At 39.1% G+C, this 18,126-nt stretch overlaps 1 protein-coding gene across 1 annotated transcript; it reads right to left on the bottom strand.

The window, feature by feature from the left end:
- Window positions 1-1,562: 1,562 nt before the first annotated feature.
- On the bottom strand, window positions 1,563-8,639 carry TMEM115 (transmembrane protein 115). Its single transcript, XM_015817354.1, has 2 exons — window positions 7,524-8,639; window positions 1,563-3,071 (listed from the first exon to the last, which is right to left on the bottom strand). Exons 1-2 carry the CDS (start codon window positions 8,375-8,377, stop codon window positions 2,864-2,866), a joined length of 1,062 nt encoding a protein of 353 aa, XP_015672840.1. The 5' UTR covers window positions 8,378-8,639; the 3' UTR covers window positions 1,563-2,863.
- Between the last annotated feature and the right edge of the window lie 9,487 nt (window positions 8,640-18,126).

The raw sequence follows: 18,126 nt of genomic DNA, 5'->3' as shown, positions 1-18,126 counted from the left end.
TCCAAGATTTTTGGCTAGTGCCTGCAGCATGCCACCTCTCGGGGTTCCAAACCCCATCCTCAAGGTGGGCCCTGGAGATCTTAATGGGCCAGGCCTGCGCGAGGGGTGAATCGCGCAGGGCCAATAGGACTGTCCTTGAGTATATTAAAATGTCCACAGTCAAAGATACAGAAGGATGAAAAAAACAATGTAATTTACAAAATTAATTGTAACAATTATCCCAAAGATGCTTTTTCATGAAGCAAATGGACTTATTTTTCTTGGAAGATGTTTCACTTCTCATCCAAGAAGCTTCTCCAGCTCTGACTGGATGGTGGGGAATGGAAGAATTTATACTCCTTGCAGACAGCTGGTCCTTTGCATTCTTTTAGAGAGTCATTAATGCCACCTGGAGGTTTATCCGTGTCATCAGGGTCACCTGACTAGTGTAAATGGCTGTGGAACCTTCTTGGAACTGCTGAAAGGACTGTGTTGTAAACTGGAAATAGATGATGTCGTATTCCACCCACTCCCCTCACATCCTGAACCAACAGAAAAATAAAGGTTTGATCTTGGGATCCCTTTCCAGAATATCAAGCTAAGGTGTAAAAGATGCTCAAGATTCTTCTTTAAATCTCAGAAGACTACCTTCTCCATGCTCTAACCAGGCCACTACGCAACATGAATCAATCCAAATAGGCAAGCCATTTGTTGAGCTGCAAAGTCTGAATATGTAGTGAATATAGGAGGAATGCATGTTAACAGGACTAAATATTTTACCCAACCTACTAATAAATCCATTATAGTTCTGAGAACTGCTTTTTCACCAAGAAGTTGGCAAATTTCTTCCTCATTTCTAACCTTAAAATAAAGCATGATCATATCAACACGGCTCTATGGTGATCACCCTATCTTAATTGGCATCATTTCTAATACAGCTATTACAAGGAATGCATTATACCAAGTGAATTTCTTCCACAGACATCATTCCATGCAGATTATTTTTTACATTCAGTGGAAGGAAAACAAGGAAGTATTTCAAATCTGTTAAGGACAATATAATTCAAAGAAGAAAAATAAAAATCTTGTTCATGTGTTACTAACGTTGAGTAGTCACCCCAAAAGAATAACCACGTGTATTCTTTAAGTATAACCCATTTCTTCGTAATTCAAATTCTGGATTCTTCATCTATACATAAGTTGGGACCTTTAAAATTTCTAGTCTATTCGTTTGTTAATCCTCTGTCAACGTCGACCTTTGTGACAACTTTAAGGTATCATGGTTGTTTTTTACTCAAGCTTTCAGGTTCAAAATGGACAGTGGTTTCTGTAGTGAAATGGGATGAGGAAGTGAAAAGGGATATACATCATCTTAATCGCACTGGGCATAATTCTGAAAAAGAAGCAAGGCTCTAACATTCAGGAGTTTGCATGTAAAGACTTCACAAACATTTGTTATTGTATTTTAACATCTCATGTTAACAATATTAACTGCAGTGAAAATGATTTTGTGAGCTCATTTCCAAGTAGGAGTTAACAAGGTCAAATGATGGGAGGTTTAAAAAGCCAATCAAGAGGCACTCTTTGAAAGAACTGTTTATTGAAACTGAAATCTGTGTTTTACTTCTTGGTTGAGTTGACAAAAAAATCATGGTCCTTTAAAAAATTATCTTAACATTTTCATATATTCTCTTTCCATGGTTTTAAGTGCTACCTAACCCAGTTCTCCACCTTTAGTTGGCTACCTAGGCAAGAAATCTCAGAACTTGTTGCCCCACATATCTCAGCCCAAAGGAAAAGAGGTTAATAATCTCACCAAGCAGAAAAATTAGTCATCAGAGAAATTGTCAGTCTCCTGCAAACAAAAAAGTAGCAGTAGCATGTAACCTACTGTGGCAAAAATTTACCCCAGTAATGTCTGAATGCACTGGTTCTCCACTAAAGAAAAAAAGCTGCTTTACACTTTGAATAATTGTAAATGGAAGTGAAGGAAAAACTAATCAAATTAATTTCCTTTTGGAATCCTATGGAAAGTCTCAATCTTTTCTATCCAAGTATTAACTGGCAATCTAGAAGCAAGCTGCAGCCTGCATCCTTTCACTTTAAAAAAAAATCAGCAATGGCATTATTAAAAGACTTTAACTGCTGCCTCTACAAGAGGGAAACAGTTTTATTTGGCAGGGTTTAAAACTATGAAACCCATGGATATCAGAAATAAAAATGAGTAACAAAGATCTTTTTTGCTTATTTAATCAATATTAAATTGCTTAATTAATCAATAACTAATTCTGAAAGAAAAAAAGCCAAATAATCATTGACAACAATCACTGCCACCAAGTAAAACTGAAATCGAGGAGAAAACTATACATTCGAAGGGGCTGTTCTGTGCTATTTTGGTTGGGTTTATGTGATAATTTAGCATTTAGAGCTCAAAGAAGAGCAGATTCAATAGATTGGAGAATACAAAACTCCATTCAGATTAACCAGGATTGCCATTAAAGGAACTAAACACAAGCACTGTGTTAATAGCCACAATGGCAGCTATAGGCTAGGGCAAATTTTATAGGTCTTTTTAAGGAGACAATCCTTATTGAGCTGTAACCTCCTTCCTCCCCTGCCAGTTCTGAGAAGTTCTTAATTTCAAAACCTTTTTGAAGAAATGAAACAAATTCCCAGGTCAGTCTGACAATTAACAGTTTTCACCAAAAGAGTCCTAAGACCTGGCAAAACCACAGGTGGCTCACAAATGCTGGAGGAAGTAGTTAGGAGGCATAGTGTTTTGTTCCTGCAAAACAGGAAACACTAGGATACAAGAGAGGGCAGATGAAGGATCATTAGCAGCTCTGATATGCAGGGGTAGGCAGAAGATGCAAATGCTTCATGGTCACAACTGAGAGGGGGCATCTTCAAAGGTAATGAGGCTGGATTCTTGGCTAGAAGCTTTTCCAACACTGGTAGAGTCCCGACTCTTTTCAGATAGCAAGAGAGTATCGGCCTTGGCATTTTCTTCATCTTCATCCTCCATATTAGGCCAGGCTGACTGATCTTCCACACGCTTCAATCGTTCATTCAGTGCCTTTAGAGCCAGTTGTCTACAGAATGAAAAAAGGTACAAAGTCTGAACAGTCTATCAGGCATTCCACTGAACAGGAATTTTCTAGCATTAGTTAGTGGAAGAGACTAAAATCACTTTTAAGGCTCTGTGGATATAAACAGCTCAAGCCTGAAAACAATTTTTCTTCCCCCACATCGCATCAATCTAATGCAGACTATGAGGGTTTTGTCACATGCACTATATAGATTCACATTAATATTTACAGCAATATCCATTTAACATATATTATCTATTAATATCTTTAACAGTTCATTTGTCCATTCACTTATGACAATTATTAGTCAGGTCTCTAGTAATGTATTTGTTTTCATTAACGATATGAAAATAATAAGATTCTTTGTCTTTCAATATAAAGTGCTAACATTTAATACAGCCTTACTCAAGTTGACGTTGTCCAGATATGTGACATTTAACCTTTCTGTAAAAGCACAGCCCCTGGGGGAAAGCATGTACATTACAATAATGCAGTTACTAGTTCAGGTTGCAGTTTACATACAGTCATAAATGCACTTATTAAATTATTAAAAAATAAACAGTTCAATACTATAACTCAAGAACAAGAATAACAGCGTAGTAGAATAACTCTTATTGATCTAGTAAAGCAATCTAATTTATGGGCTACATGCTTCATTATATACTAGATAAAGTTTCAATCTATTCAATCTAGTATAATTATACTGAAAAACTGGTTTATTCTACAACTTTTGCTAGACAATCAAGCATTCTATACAGATGTATTCCAAGAAAAAGATCAAGTGAGAGAAAGTTTGCCCTAGTGGACCTGCCAGGCAATTTTAGGAGGCTATATCTTGATTTTCTCTCTTAAGGAAAGGATCAGAGAACATGACAAACTTACTTTTCCTTTTTTGTTCTAAGGCAGAAAAGGGAAAGTTCATCAGTTTGGCCCTGCATTTCTTTGGAATGTCTTTTCTGTGCAGTTGCCCAAACTCTGCTTTCTTTCACAGTAGAGTTAAGAAGACAGCAGGGACAATAATGAAGTAGTCTAGGGCAGGGCTTTTCAACCAGTGGTACGGGTACCACCTGTGGTACATTGGCACCTGGCAGGTGGTACGCGGCCATCCTAGAAAAGTGGTAGCGGGGGAAGGGAATGAGCTGAACCGGTGGCAGCACTGCACAAGCCTGAGCGAGAGACGGCTGGAGCTGCAGGGCTGTCAGGGCTCAGTGGAAGCGCCAGGATCAGCACCAGGTTCCAGCTGGAGCTCGGCACTAATCCTGACACTTCTGCTGAGCCCTGAAGAAGCACCAATCAGCTGGAAAGCAGCACTGATCCTCGCACTTCTGCTGAGTCCAGAAGAAACGCCGATCAGCTGGAATGTTACAGCATCTCCAGGGTCTTGTGATTTACATTCAGATGCGTGGCAACTGATTCATATTTATGACGGTCACAGTGTCCCAGGGTCATGTGAAGTGACCAAAACCTGCTGCAACCACCCAGCAGACGGGGGGGGGGGGATAAAAACCAAACACCCCCCCACCCCACCCCCACTGCCAATCCTCAACAGAAATGCTCACAACAATGAAAACCTCGGACAGGAGCACCACCGGGTGGGCAGGCAGGTGTCTTGCTCGGCTGGCTTGGGGGGCACTTTTTTCAGTACCACTGTAACTTCGAACAGTCACTAAGCGAACTGTTGTAAGTCGTGGACTACCTGTACTTTATTACTTTTTTCCTATTTTTTTTGGTCATCAAGTTTTTGACAACTTGCTAGGCGACTGGTGGTACTTGGATATTGCCATATCCTAAAAGTGGTACAATGGGTGAAAAGGTTGAAAAGCCCTGGTCTAGGGGGTTGTTGCTGATTGAATCTACATGTGCTTTGCTAAGAGGAACTGCAATCTCTCACAAACGATCCAAAATAAAGTTTTTTTAAATAGAAAATATAGTGTTAACCACCTACAAATGTAATTTGCTTGGGCTGGAGATCGACCTGTTTCTACCCCACAGTACTCAAGGTTTCAGTTGAAGAACATTCTTGCCCAGATTTGTGCTTAGTGATCTTGTTATCATGTTACAAAGTACATAAAATAATTCAAATGCTAAAAAATTATCACCATAGTAATTCCTTTAATCATAAAAGGGATGAATTTGTTCCCATTTGCAAATATTAATTTGTGATTCGCAAATGTAAAGTATTTAGAATATATTGTTTTATATAAAATAACAATGGAATAGAAAAAACAGATTTTTTAAAAACAAATTAATAAAAAAATATATATAAAAATAGTTCACTGTGCACTGAATACATTTGCTTTTAACTGAAATTTCTCTTTGAGTAATGAAGACTAGTTCTCTTCTTTCCCTTATGACACAGGATCAAGTTCTCCAACCCTGTAATTATTTATTTTGCATTTGTATTCAGACTGTTCAGAAACCACAGTCACAGGAGAAAACCTTTATACTACTGGCATAAGAGAATGTGAGCTGAAATCTCTACACCACAACCGATCAAGCAATTATGCAAGACAGCTCAAGAGTGCCTTCAAAGTCAATTCATCGAAAGCACATAAAAAAGGATAGTTTTATAACTTTTAAAAACAGATATAATAGTTTAGCCTTATAAATAAAAACTCTTTTAGCTTTACACAATTACATTTTCGACCCAGGGTATGTAATATTTAATACTGTTAATACAATAAAATTATGAACTCCTCAAAGTGATTCTGTCTTCTGTTTCGCTCCACTGTTCATATGAACTCCACAACATAATTTAAAATAACATTTTGTTTAATACACCTAAATTGCTGAGGTGAAAAACAGTATAATGTATAACAGTTACTTAAATTTTTGAACAAGATCAGAGTTCTTTCCGGATTTTAGACTCAAAATAATCAGAACTAAACAAAAAGGGCATCGATTTTTTAAATGCTTTAGAATTTAGATGTACAGGTAGTATAGTACTTGACTTACAATCACAGTGGAGCACAAAATTTCTGTTGCTAAGCAAGATAGTTGTTAAATGAGTTTTTCCCCATTTTACGACCTTTCTTGTCACAGTTCTTAAGTGAATCACTGCAGTTAATTAAGTCAGTAACACAGCTGTTAAGAGAATCTGGCTTCCCCATTGACTTAGCTTGTTAGAAAGTTGCAAAAGATGATCACATGACCCCAGGACACTGCAACCGTCATAAATACCAGTCAATTGCCAAACATCCTGATCATGTGACCCAGGGGATGCTGCAACAGACATGTGAAAAACAGTCATAAGTCATTTTTTTCAGTGCCACTGTAACTTTGAATGGTCGCTAAACAAATGATTGTAAGTTGAAGACTACCTTTGTACCAGAAGTCTAACACATGTATTGTGAATTTTCAAGTCTACAATTTCCTTTACTGACCATAAATTGTAATGTCTTTCTGTCTCATTTTAAAAATTTTATTTGGTAAATGTCATACTTAGACAAAAAAGTTTACATTTGGTATTTAAAATGTTCCAAATTTAAATTCTAAACACTGCATATATACCGTAGTTAGGATGTATTCACTTACTTGAGTGAGGTTCCCAGTTAATTCAATGGATCATTTTTAAGTGTTTAGACATAATTTTTATGGAAAAAGCAAACAATGTACAGGCAAATTTTTGATTTCATACAATCACGTGCAATTTTCTTGATAGTATTACAGAATAGATTACAAATGCTTTCTTCTGCAAGTTTTATATTTCAAACCTAGTCCTTTGCAAGCTTAAGTGGTGCAATTAGTACTGTTAATAAACTGCAGAGTGCACTGGTAAATTTTAACTACAGTGCTGTAAATAGTAATAATAGACTTAGTATTCAATTCTGCTGACTACTGTGAAGTTACCTTTATGTAAATATGTAACCCCATAAATACTGGGTCAGATAAATATGCAAAGACTGAAAAAGAATTATTTAAATCTATGTTTAAAAATAAACTTTCTTACAACTCACTTTTCCTAGTGTTGGCAATACTGACAATAGAAAGTCTAAAGAAGTAGGCTGGAGGCCTCATGAAAAGAATTCAGCTGGATTCACAGTTTTCTTGAATCTCAACTATAACTCCTTGTTCTGGTTTAAATATTTTCTCTCTCCTTTGCTGCAAAGAAAAGGAATTGTTTTAAAATGCACAGGAACAGGAGAGATGTATCTTTTCACTCTTACTTTGCTCTGCATACCTCAACTTGGAAGGGTATTCATACCTTTGATAGAATATTCCGAGGGCAGAGCTCTCAGTAGTAGCCAAACAAGAAAGTCCATCAATAAATCAAAGAAAGGTACATTTTTTCTCACGTACATAAGGCACATAAATATAAAACTTCAATTTAAAAAGGGACTATTGTCAACAGTTTTATCTTGGAAAAAATAGCCATAGTTCACTTAGCTCCTCCCTTTTCCTTTCCAACATAGATTACATAAAAGTTTAACCTAAATACATTTCAAGAAAAATTACCTCCTTCGTTCAGCATCCTGAGGATCTGTTCCCGGCAAGCTGATAGTAATAGAAGACGGGGCTCCAACATCATAACGTTTCACTGTTTTCCGGCAGACTTTCACTTTCACTAAGATGGTGTGCACAAGATTAGCCAGCAAACCAACCACAGGTTGTAGGATCTCAGGGAAGAATGTGGCAAATGCAAAGTGGTCTGACATATCGCCACGCCCTCGGCTGTGCCTCTGGTAAAAACGAAGATATACCCAACTGGAAAGGACCCCAAAACCATAAGAAGCCAAAATGTTGCTTTCAATAAGAGTAGTCAGTCTCAACACCGAAAGAATGAGAAGCAAGAGCATTGGAACCACTTTCATTCGCACCTGAGGTATCTTTAAGACAGTACTGTCACCTATGGTTTGCTTGAGGGCCACTAAGACACCACCAAGGAAACCCAGCATTCCATAAATGCGAACAGAAAATAAGTAAGATAGCCTGAAGGTCGCCATGTAAGTGAGAAGATAAGCAAAGGCCCCCAGAAGCCCAACTGAAATATTCACCACTGCAAAGAAGATCAAAAGTTCCAGGGCACCCCATAGTGGCTCCAGCAACCTTCCTGCCACCACTACGGTGACCAGGCTCACACCTACATCCCAAATGTGCTTTTCCACCAGGCTGTGGGTTGCCAGCGTCCATATCCAAAAGTTGGGTGGAAAGAGATATCCGGGGGTAACACCAAGTCCAAACACTGTGTCTACAGCAAAGGAGAGAAGATAGAGCAAAATGACAATGGCACATATAGATTTCACTACTACACTGGTGCTGGCTAACACAGCCAGGAAATGCTGTCGTGCTACTGGGAGGTATCTGTTCATGTTTCCCCTAAAAGCAACCGTCCCACGAGTCAGAGAATTTGATCCCAGAGTCTGGCTTAGGGTGAGGATTTCGGTGGCCCGGAAGCCTTTCTCTTTCCTTAGCGCAAACGTACTCTCAGTTCCGTCATCTTTTCCCCCATAGCGCCCAAACGAAGTTGGGAGTCTGGTTCGAAATGGACGGCATCAGCTCCGCCAGCAGCCAGCTTTCCTTCGCTTCTGGGGCACGGAGTCCTTCTCCGTAGCCCCTTTACGACCTTGTTCCACCGAAGCGGCTTCTCGGGGAGAGGCTGGAGTTTTAGCGCCTAACAGACGGCGAAGGCGCGACGGGGCCGTTTTGGAGGAGGCGGCGGCGCTGGCAGTCCCATTCAACCCGACGGCAGGGGCGGAAGGTTGCCGAGGAAGGCCCCGCTTCGGCCTCTGCTCGCCGGAAGCAGAGGTCTCCCCCCACCTCCCGAGTCGCTCCGTCGAAGCCGACGCCCGGCGGCCCCGCCCCACGGCGACACGCCCGCTGCGTTCCTGCCGCCGCCGCCGCCTCTTCTTCCTCCAGGCCGGACCCTGCTTCTCACGACTCCAACGCAAACAAACGGTAGGGCTGCGCACGCGTGACTGGTCTGTGAGCCGTCCGGTGCCTGATGGGAAATGGAAGCTCACCTATTGCGTAAAGGGTGATTCCAGCATGCACTGGGACACAAATTCTCGCGCGAGAGAGGGGGCATGTGGGCGGCTGGGTGGGGGAATCAATGGGGTGGAAGGAGGGAGAGGTCGCCCCAGAGTGTAATGAAGTGCCCAGTAATACAATCTGCTAATAGTTTCCCGTCAACTCCTATTTAAGTGTTGAGACTCTAGAAAGAATGCAGAGAAGAGCAACAAGATGATTAGGGGACTGGAGGCTAAAACACATAAGGAACGGTTGCTGGAATTGGGTATGTCTAGTTTAATGAAGAGAAGGACGAGGGGGGACATGATAGCAGTGTTCCAATATCTCAGGGGCTGCCACAAAGAAGAGGGAGTCAAGCTATTTTCCAAGGCGCCTGAAGGCAGGACGAGAAGCAACGGATGGAAACTAATCAAGGAGAGAAGCAACCTAGAACTAAGGAGAAACTTCCTGACAGTGAGAACAATTAACCAGTGGAACAACCTGCCTCCAGAAGCGGTGAATGCTCCAACACTGGAAGTTTTAAAGAAGAGATTGGACAACCATTTGTCCGAAATGGTGTAGGATTTCCTGCCTGAGCAGGGGTTGGACTAGATGACCTCCAAGGTCCCTCCCAACTGTATTCTATTCTAAGTCCAAGTGGATTTGATCTCTATGAGAGTTTTTTGGGGAAGGGTTGTTTATGAAGGAATGAGGCAGCGCTGCCCTGAAGGGGCAGATTTGGGCAAATTCAAGCGGGGTTTTTTTTTGGGAGGGGGAATTTCCCAGTATTTTCAGAAGTGTGGGCTTCAGCTCCCAGTATTCTACAGCCAGTATGGCCATTGAGAAGAATTCTGAGTTGAAATTCACATGCCTAGAAGTTGCCAAGCTGGGAAACCCTGCCACATACAAAGATACACAAAGAGCAATTTCAACCAAGAATTTCTCTGTTAAAATGATTGTTATCTATCAGTATAGCTGGATGTATGGCATATCCTCTTGGAATACTTGTAACTCTTAAGTTGAAGCCCTGTGTGTGGAACTGCTGTAAATGCCTAATTCAGAGGGTGTGCCACACACGTGCTAGGAGGTGGATCTGGCTGAGCGAATGACTGGCACAAGGTTACCCAGCAGTAAAGCAGCTTTCATGTGTAATGGAGAACTAAATCTCACAGTCTCCCAGTTTCTACATGGAGGCATGATGATAATTGTTTCAGGGAGCGGCTATGCCTGTTGATGATGGCCAAATGGGTTATTTTAGAATCAGTTATCTAATTCTCATCTGTACCAAGTATTTTATTGTAAAATAATTGGAGGGGAACTGGATATCAGGACATACTCTTTCATTTTGTAATGAAATTATGTCATAAGAAATGTTGCAAATATTCTGGAAGCAGCTACAGTTACTGTGATGAAATAATCTGCTGGTTTGTATGATGGCTATTGAGAAATTGCCTGAGCACTAAAGAATGGAATACAGAGCTCTACATTTCTTAAATTTGCTCACATTCTGTATCTTTGGGGTGGGGGTAGCATAATTATGGCCTTAACTTATCAAGTTGCTTGTTAGAAAGATTGGCTTTGTACTCATCAAAGAAATAAAAAAAAACAATTTCTGGATTGTTGCCAGAGAAACCGAGAACATTTAAAACTTGAAGCCTGGTATTTATTTTTTCACAAACACAGAACATTGCCTTATTAGTCCTCTAACTATTGAATTGATATGGCCCAATAATTTTTTTCTACCTGAGATAACAGCTTACAGTTGTCCCTAAGTGTTTCAATGTTCAGGTAATGTTTTTTCTCTCCTGCTACTTTTCCCCCTTAAGGCAGGGGTCCCCAACCCCTGGGCCATGGCCCACTACCGGGCCACACAAATGGCTGGCCGAAGAGTGTGGGCATGTAGCTCAATTTGCATGAGTGGTGGGCCAGCAATCAAGTTAGAATCTGTCAAACTCCCACTGGCCTCTCTTCTGCCTAAGGGTGTTGGCTAGGAGGATGGCATTTCGGCAGGCTTTTTGCACTTCTTATCTTTTTCTTGTCCTCTGCTGGTGAAGACTTTGTAAGCTATCTCATCTAATTCTGAAGTAAATTTTCCTGGACCTCCTTTTACTTTCTTGTAACTTTCTCCTAATATGTTCTAATATGAGTGGCTTATTCCACTCATTCATTTTGAATGCTGATTTTTGCAGATGTATAGTTCTGTAGTTTGCTTTTAGAAAAGAACTATATTCATATTTAGAAATCTCCTGAAAGACAGCACAAGCACTTGGAGATCTTCTTCTTGCTTCATCCTTTTATTGTCTGTTAGGCTACTTCTGAATCCAGATTTAGAAGACATTCAGAAGAGTGCTTTCTTATTGAGAAATAGCTTCACTAACAGGCAACAGGTGAAGAGAAGGGGTTTTAAAGAGCATTGGGAAAGCTCCTTCTACAGTAAAGCTTTAGCATTTGCCACTGCAGTCTGAAAGGTGGCAAACCCCACCATTCTCAGCACCCATTCAAACTTGCACCATCTGCTGGCAAATAGTATTTAGTTCAGCTGTAGCTACTATACTAAAAATGATTAAATCCTTGCTCAGGTTTTGGAAAGATAATATTCTAAGCAAAAATCAGCAGTCCTGTAGTTCTGTAAAAATAGTGTAGCATGAAATTTTGTTTGGGTTCTTCCCCATGACTTTTCACCTGTAATCAGCAGAAAAAATGAACCAAAACAGAGTTTGTTTCCCCTGCTACAACTTGTGTATTTATTTATAATTTTGATTTATAAAGCTGCCCCAACTCAAATCCTCCTCTGGCTGGTACAGTACCTAAAAACACAAGAAAGAATAAGAGAGAACTGCACTTATATGAGGAAACATATCACAAGAAAAAATTAAAACTCATCAATAGCACACTACAACCTATCCAAGGAATTCAGGGAAAAGCCAGATTTTTAAAGAACGTGTAAAATCTTGCAAGTTCAGAGTGGTCTGAACCTCTAAAGCAGGGATCCCCAACCCCCAGTCCGGGGACCAGTACTGAGGCACGGCAAGCCAGCAACCGGTCTGCACAAACAAGCAAAGCCCCATCCGTGGGATGCAGGCAGCACAAAAACCACACACTCTCCAGTCTGCGGAAAAACCTCTTTCCACGGAACTGGTCCCTGATCCCCAAAAGGTTGGGGACCTCTGCTCTAGAGGGACTCTATTCCAGAGAGCAGGCAACAGAGAAGATGTGCTTAGTAGATTTCATCATATGACATTTCTTAATAAAATAAAATGTGTGCTCACCCTGTCAAATCTTACTGGATGAACAGAAATAATGGGAGCCAGGCAATGCTTCATGTAACCAAACCCTATGCCATGAAAAGTGGTAACCATTTATAGGTGATAACTCAGCGTCTGGGCCTTCACCAACCAGGAATGACATACATCTAAAACACAAGATCAGGCTAACAGCCTAAAGAATCTGTGCACTTTCTCCGGTTGTAAGATGCTTTGGTCAACTCAGCAGGTCATGCCCAGTTCAAGTCCAACTCAGCGGAATCTGAGCAACTTTATCCACCAGGTGCTAGAATAATCCTCAGAAGAGCCCTGCAGATATATTTGTGACCTGTCAGTTTAACCATGCTATGGGCTAGCAAATTAACTTTATTCTATCTTGTTCTGACTGGCAATGGTTTTGACAAATGCTTAAATACTGAATTTATATATTTATTAAAATTCACTCCATTTTGGCTGACATTTGAGTACTTGGACACAATGGTTAAACGTGGAGCGTTTAACTAAGTTCGTTATGATAAATGTACTTGTATTTGTGGAGTTAGAGGCCATAACTCATACATTGTTTGAATGCCAACTGCATAAGAAGGAGAGAGATCAATCTCTTGGATCATACATTAGACAAATGGCCTACTGGGATCAGTACATTAAAATGCCATATTTTGTATGTAGCCAGAATCCAAATATTACAAATAACACAGTCCCTTATATGAAGAAAACAGTGCAATTGAGAACTACATACATAGATGTGATTGGGGTAAATTGTAGAGCAGGGGTATTAAACTGGCAGCCCAGGGGCCGGATACGTCATGCGCAGGCCACACCCATCCCAGCTCCACAAAGATAAAAAACGTCGTGATACGTCACGATACATCACGATATGTCATGTGACGCAATCGAGTAGAGGGAAAAGAAATATGATTTATAATTTTCAGTTCTGCCTTTTACTTTGTTTTGTTACACATGGTCTTATTGGTCTGTATTTTATATTCTGGTATGCCCTAATTGCTAATCAATAAAGTATTATTGCAATATTATCTGATAGGCATTAGGAAGAACAGCAGAAAAAAAAGTCACATACTTTACCATGCAATCTTCCCTCCCCCCATTAGTTGCTGCTACTTAGGTTGACCAGATTTCAGAGCCTTTGATATTTTTTAATTCAAGTGCTTTTTTAATGGTATCTCTGTCTTTAGATCCCAATTAATTCCACAGCTATTTGGCACAGAACTGTCGGTTTTTTCCACTGTCTGATCATTAGAACATAATCCTGATTTAAAGTGGTGTGCCATAGTATAGGCAATGGGGAGCATAGAGTGGAAACGATATTCTTTTAGCAAGTGGAATCAAACATTACACTTTGGCACTAGCCATATCCAGTACATTTTGTTTTTAGCTTGGGTTTGACATTTGGTAAGTAATGGTTTGCTTGTAAGGGGATTAGTGGTTTTGTTCACAAATAGTGTTGCATATATTACTTAAGGAAGCTGGATTTTTATGAGTAGAGCAAATAGTTGATTTTTTGAAGCCTAGCATCAATATCTGTTTCGGCTATTGGTTACATGTGGCATTTTGATCAGGCCCAATCCACGACAAAGCCCTGAAGTAACAAATGGCTGTATGCAGCCTGCTGTCATCATTTCTGCCTTTGTCTTTTCCAGGCAAATGGGCTCCCTTCCAAATAGTATAGCCAAGCATCTTGTTTATTTTGTAAGAATGCTAATGGGACTCAGTTGTGGGCCATAGACATTCTAGGAAGCAAACATGAGGCTGATCCTTGAGTTTTCTATTTGAAAAACATAAGCTTTTTTAAAGTCCAGGGATCAGGCACACTAGAGGTACAATGACAGAGACAATAAAACTGAGCACTATGTTTTGGTTGTTAAGTACATCTCAGTTTGTACTTGCGAAAAAAATGACAGCCATATATAATACAGGTAGTCCTCAACTTACAACAGTTTGTTTAGTGACCGCTCAAAGTTACAGTGGCACTGAAAAAAGTTATGACAATTTTTCACACTTGCGACATCCTCATGGTCACATGATCAAAATTCGGATGCTTGGCAACTGATTTGTATTTATGATGGTTGCAGTGTTGCGGGATCATGTGATCACCTTTTGTGACCTTCTGACAAGCAAAGTCAATGGGAAAGCCAGATTCACTTAACAACCATATAACTAGTTTAATAACTGCAGTGATTCACTTAACAAATGTGGCAAGAAAAATCATAAAATGGGACAAAATTCACTGAACAAATGTCTCACGTAGCAACACAAATTCTGGGCTCAGTTGTGGTTGTAACTCAAGAACTACCTGTATCAGACTTACTGCCACTTTATTATTAACATGTGAATAATCCTTTTTTTTTTAAAGTGAACATGGTCTTGCAGGAGTAGCATGCAGTCACTGGAATGTTATTTACTCAATTATAGAATAGTTCTAAGGTAGAGGGCAGAACTGGAAAAATATATAGTATGTAAGGTATGTGTATATAGTAGAATATTCTTATGTTTATGCATTACTTTGCTTGCTTTACTAGATCAGCTTTTTTCTTATTTTTCTATGAGGGATGTTTATCTCTCCCAGATCACTTACCAGTATGTATATACATGATATATTCTTTTGTTGGGTAAATGAAGAGGGAATAGTTAATGATTTAACAGAGGAGACTGCACAGCATATCTTGAACCTTACTTACATAGTAACCTGAAGGTTTTACACTCAAAGAGATCTTCCAACAAGTCTAGATAAGGTTATTCTGTTATTGTGTTATCTGTTTTAAGTCCCAAACTTTTTAGTCTCTTTATGGGAATTACTCTATCCTTATTCAAGGCCCAGTGACCATCAAACTTGCCCAATACCAAAGTCAGGGTATCTTACGTTGGGCTTATACGTTACAAGGGTTCTAGGACAGGGGTCCCCAACCCCCGGGCTGTGGACCAGTACCGGGCCGCAGCATGCCAGCAACAGGTCCACACAAACAAGCAAAGCCCCATCCTTGAGATGCAGACAGCACACAAAACCATACACCCTCCGGTCCGCGGAAAAACCTCTCCCCACAGAACCAGTCCCTGGTGCCCAAAAGGTTGGGGACCTCTGTTCTAGGACGTTTAGAGTCTGCAGAAATAGAAGTTTCTAGGAAATAAAGAAAGGCGGTAACACAATCTAGTCAAAAGAGCACAGACAAGCAGGGAGCAAGAGAATTCATAGGTATCTATAAAGGGGTGCATCAAATGCACTGTGGGATTCAGATGCTTTGTGTTTCCGATCCATTATTTGTTCAGTTTATTATAATCTGTGAGCAGGAGAATTGGTATAGATTTCAGAATGCTCACTGCTTCTTTTCTTATACTTAAAGTATTTTATTTAGGTATTTGTATTCCGCATTTCTGTCTCTGAGTGACAAACAGGCCAGGAAATTTTAAAATGGATAATTGCCATCTCCATCATGCCATCACTCCCTGTTCAGGATATTGTTAAAAATAACAAACAAGTTTGTTTAGGTATATGTATTAGTCAAACATTTCCACATGCTTATCTACAAAGCTGATGACAGCTTAACTCAAACTTTATAAAGTGGCCTTTCTTTTTGGATTTATCAAAAAAAATTAACCCCAGAAGTTCTGTTTTCTGAAAGTGTTTAATTATATGACGTATTTACATTTTGAAATCATATCCTCCTATATTCACCAGTGATATAATCAGCCATGTTTGGCAAATGGAAATGTACATTAAAAAGTTTGCTTATAAACAAAAGGCACAGACTTGCAAATATTAACCTTCAGCATATGGCATAGTCTCTGACTGATGGAAAATTGTTAGAAGATCATGTTAAAATTCTACTACCTATTTCTGTTTCTTCCTATGTTATTAGTAAGGGGGGGGGAAGCTATGGCTGCAAAGCTTGCTGATGGTAAGAAATAAAACAGAGAGCTTTATAACTCTTGTTCAAATATGGAATTAACAGAGGACCATAAATTAAGCCCCATTTCAGAAATCTGATAGTAGCTTAAAATAAGATTGCAAAACTATTGAGCCTTATTTTTTTTGTTTCATTCAGTAAAATTATGACTTGAGAAACAGGAACAGTAATTATCAAATTATAAGAGAATTTTATCTGCCCATCTGTTTTTACCATTTAATAATCAAGAAAAAGCCCACTGCATTTGAAGTGAAAATATGAACATTATTTAATAACTGATCCTCTGTAATAAACAATTTGAAAATATTTTACAAGGAATCACACACACAATATTTTACAAAGATTTTAGTCTTTTTTAAAATTGTTCAACTCTTCTGTACAAAACAAAATTAATGTAACAAAAAATGAATTATTGGAAGAAAGCTTTTTAAGTGAACAATGATAGGAATAGGATTCAAGCAGCTATAAGAAGAGCAACTTGATGTTTTATTTTATTTTCTTAACTTAAAATATAATATATATTTATAGATATGTATATTTTTCATTGTTTTTCTCAGATGAGCAGCACCCAACTAGACTACAGATTTACATACACTCCTGGTAAACACAGCCAGCCATCTGGTCAAAGCACAGTTCCCATATACATAACCAAACACACACTAAAAAGCTACAAGCAAAATGACCTTTAACCTTGTCATTATCAGTGAATCACCTTGTATCCCTTGACTTTGGATTCAAATTTCCAAGATCTTGTCAGAATCATGGATCTCCCCCTTCCTTTCCTACTTCTCTACTCTACTCTACCACAAATTTTGTCCAAACTGATTTTAAAAGGAATTAGGCATGATAGGTGGATTGAAAAATGACTACGTTTCACCTCTGCTAATATGTCTTTGTATGAAGAACTCAGCACATAGGGTCAATGTATTTTCACATAGTCCTTTACTTTTTCTAGAAAAAAAGTTTCTAACTGGGATTGACAAGGTTAAAATAAAGAGTCCCTTGCTCTCTAGAGACTCTTCTTTGAAGATTCATTTTCTCCAAAGCATTTTCCCTACTTCTCTGAATTCAGGAAATTGGTTTAATTCAAGTTCATAATTCTTTGCACGGTTAATAATTACATGACATTTTCTTTGCTGATGCTTTATGTCAATTGAATGTTCCTTTTAATTCTTCCAGTTTCATCATATTTTACTTTCCTCAGAACGATATTTTCTGCTTTTACAGCTTTGGATAATATCACCATTCTGTTTCTTGTATGGGTTTTTTTTGTGTGCAGCCTATGAAACTTCTGATTTCCTCAGGTGATAGAAGCAAAATGGTCATGCTTTTGGCTTCCTTTTTCCCAATGTATCCTCCCCTATCAATCAATACCAGCTTCATCCATCATCAGTGGGGGGAAAAAAAAGACTGGAGGAAGACTTAATGACAATATACAAGTGATTCTGACTGGGACATAGCACCAACCATTCAGACTCTAAGATAAGCTGCAGATAACACAAATTATGTGAAATGGACATTCCAGTTCCTGTTTACACAACTATTTCAAAAGAGCTGGTTGTTGCCTAGCTCAGCTTATATTTACACATACGTCTGAAGAGTTCATTTTCAGAAGGCAAATTTTGCTACAATAGCAGGGAAAGAGCAAAGTATTTCTGTCCAGACCCGCACATATTGCAATATGATTAGCTCATGCACAAACATCAATCTTGCCCACCCCAATTCCCTCTCCAAAAATTGGAATAAACTTGGATTGAAAAATGGGCCATAGTTTCATCTTCCAAATGCTGATTCTCTAACTCTGGAAACGTTTGCTCAAAACGTTGCTTTCTTTTTGTACTAATTGTGAAAAATGTGAGAAAGGATTACCATTGAACATATAGGTAAATAACAGGACATTCTTTTCTAACCAGTGATTTTTGCATATAT

Source organism: Protobothrops mucrosquamatus, unplaced genomic scaffold (assembly GCF_001527695.2).
Source record: "Protobothrops mucrosquamatus isolate PMUCROS unplaced genomic scaffold, P.Mucros_1.0 scaffold579, whole genome shotgun sequence".
NCBI classification, from domain to species: domain Eukaryota; kingdom Metazoa; phylum Chordata; class Lepidosauria; order Squamata; family Viperidae; genus Protobothrops; species Protobothrops mucrosquamatus.
This window is presented reverse-complemented; position numbering and strand designations above follow the sequence as displayed.